A 2022-nucleotide genomic window follows, 5' to 3' on the forward strand; every position below is an offset into this window, starting at 1 on the left:
ATTTGTCATCCTAATCCTAGAATTTATCTTTCTATTGCATTAGAAACCAGATATCTGAGTTGGCACATGGAAGCAATTCATTGAGAAAATGTTGGCTTGAATACAGATGTATTTTTGAAGGGAGGGGGTAATTATTTACCTGTTTTCTCTGAATTTTTATAATAACGCTGCTTTAATGTTCTTATTATAGGTTAGAGACCTGAAACAATGGGTGACTGGAACTTTCTGGGGAGACTATTAGAGAATGCGCAAGAGCACTCCACAGTTATTGGCAAAGTTTGGCTCACCGTACTATTTATCTTCAGGATCTTGGTGCTGGGGGCTGCTGCTGAGGAGGTCTGGGGAGATGAGCAGTCAGACTTTACATGCAACACACAACAACCTGGTTGTGAAAATGTGTGCTATGATGAAGCCTTCCCAATCTCTCATATCCGTTTCTGGGTGCTGCAGATCATTTTTGTCTCCACACCAACCCTCATCTACCTGGGCCATGTGCTCCATATTGTGCGCATGGAGGAAAAGAAGAAAGAGAAGGAAGAAGAAATGAGGCAAAGAGGAAACAGCAAGGATACCAGCCATTTAAAAGGATCAAAAGAAGAAGGGGAAAGTGGTGAAAGTAGCGGCAACAAGGAGCTTTCTCCACAGAAAGATGAAAAATTACCACTTCGTGATGAGCATGGCAGGATTCGTATGGCAGGTGCGCTGCTACGCACATACATCTTTAACATTATTTTCAAAACTCTCTTTGAAGTCGCCTTTATTATGGGCCAGTATTTCCTGTATGGTTTTCAGCTGAAGCCACTTTATCGTTGTGGCCGCTGGCCCTGCCCAAACATTGTGGATTGCTTTATTTCCCGACCTACGGAGAAGACTATCTTCATCATCTTCATGTTGGCTGTGGCCTGTCTCTCTCTGCTCCTTAACATGTTCGAGATGTACCACTTGGGATGGAAGAAGTTCAAGCAGGGCATGACCCGAAGACACAGTCGGGCAGCACCTGCTTTGACCACAGTTGCATCCATTTCAGAAGTGGAGGACTCTAAACCTCTCCCCTTGTCTGATTTACCTCCAACCGCCGAGCCTCCTGCCACCTCGGCCATTATGCCTGAAACCCGTACCATCACCCCACTGGCTTTTCCTCAAGCTGAGTTGCCACATTATGCTGAGGCTACCTCTAGACCTCAGCCACCTTCTCTTGCAACCTCTCTGGCTGCATATCCAGGTGAGCCTCCAGCAGGTGAAGAGATGCACAAGGCCACTATGCACACAGCCATCTCTACACCTATAGCAACAACATCTTCCATCCCTTCCCCTTCACCCATCATCAACTCCTACTTCAACAGCCACACTCTGGCTCATGAGCAGAATTGGGCCAATATGGCAGTCGAGCAGCAGAGGAAAATGACGGCTTCCAGCTCAGCTGCCTCTTCCACCCCCAGCAGCCTTCAGCAATCGCATCCGGAGCAAGAGGAGCCCTGTGAACACCCTCCACCTCCACCTTCCTTGTCACCTATAGCTGCTGCCAACAGCAGCAGCATGAGCACCAGCCTGAGTGGGGGAAGTGGCAGCAAGTGGGAGGGAGAAGGTGACGATGAAGAGCGGTCCATGTCAGCGACATGCACCCTGGTGGAGATGCATGACCCCCCTCTGCTCATGGACAGCCGTCGCTTGAGCAGGGCTAGTAAGTCGAGCAGCAGTAGAGCCAGGTCGGACGACTTGACCATCTGACTTGATCCCTTGCACTTGGAGGGAGAGGTGATGGAGGCAGCAAAATGTAAAGGGGAGCCACACTAGGGTGGGATGGGGATGGGGACGGAGGGTTAGACTAGGCTCAGCCCCAAGACAGGGGGGGAATAGGGGAGGCCACAATTCCAGACTTTGAAGCTTGTAGTTCTTGCACTCAGTGGCTTGTAGTGGTGATGGTGGTGGTGATGGGAGGGATTACTTATCAATGTTTTCTAGTAGGTCAGGAGTGGCTGAAGTGCAGCCCACTGGCCAAGGGACCAATTGCAGCCAGATCAT

The 2022-nt window shown here is 49.6% G+C and overlaps 1 protein-coding gene across 1 annotated transcript; it reads left to right on the top strand.

Moving 5' to 3' along the window:
- The first annotated feature begins 207 nt into the window (after nt 1-207).
- Nucleotides 208-1728, top strand: LOC149319954 (gap junction alpha-3 protein-like). Its single transcript, XM_089508221.1, has one exon. The coding sequence runs from the start codon at nt 208-210 to the stop codon at nt 1726-1728; it is 1521 nt and encodes a 506-aa protein (XP_089364347.1).
- The last annotated feature ends 294 nt before the right edge of the window (nt 1729-2022 follow it).

The sequence above is a fragment of the Sceloporus occidentalis genome, unplaced genomic scaffold (genome assembly GCF_023333645.1).
Source record: "Sceloporus occidentalis isolate IW3139 unplaced genomic scaffold, rSceOcc1.0.p SCAF_2, whole genome shotgun sequence".
In the NCBI taxonomy this organism is placed as follows: Eukaryota; Metazoa; Chordata; class Lepidosauria; order Squamata; family Phrynosomatidae; genus Sceloporus; species Sceloporus occidentalis.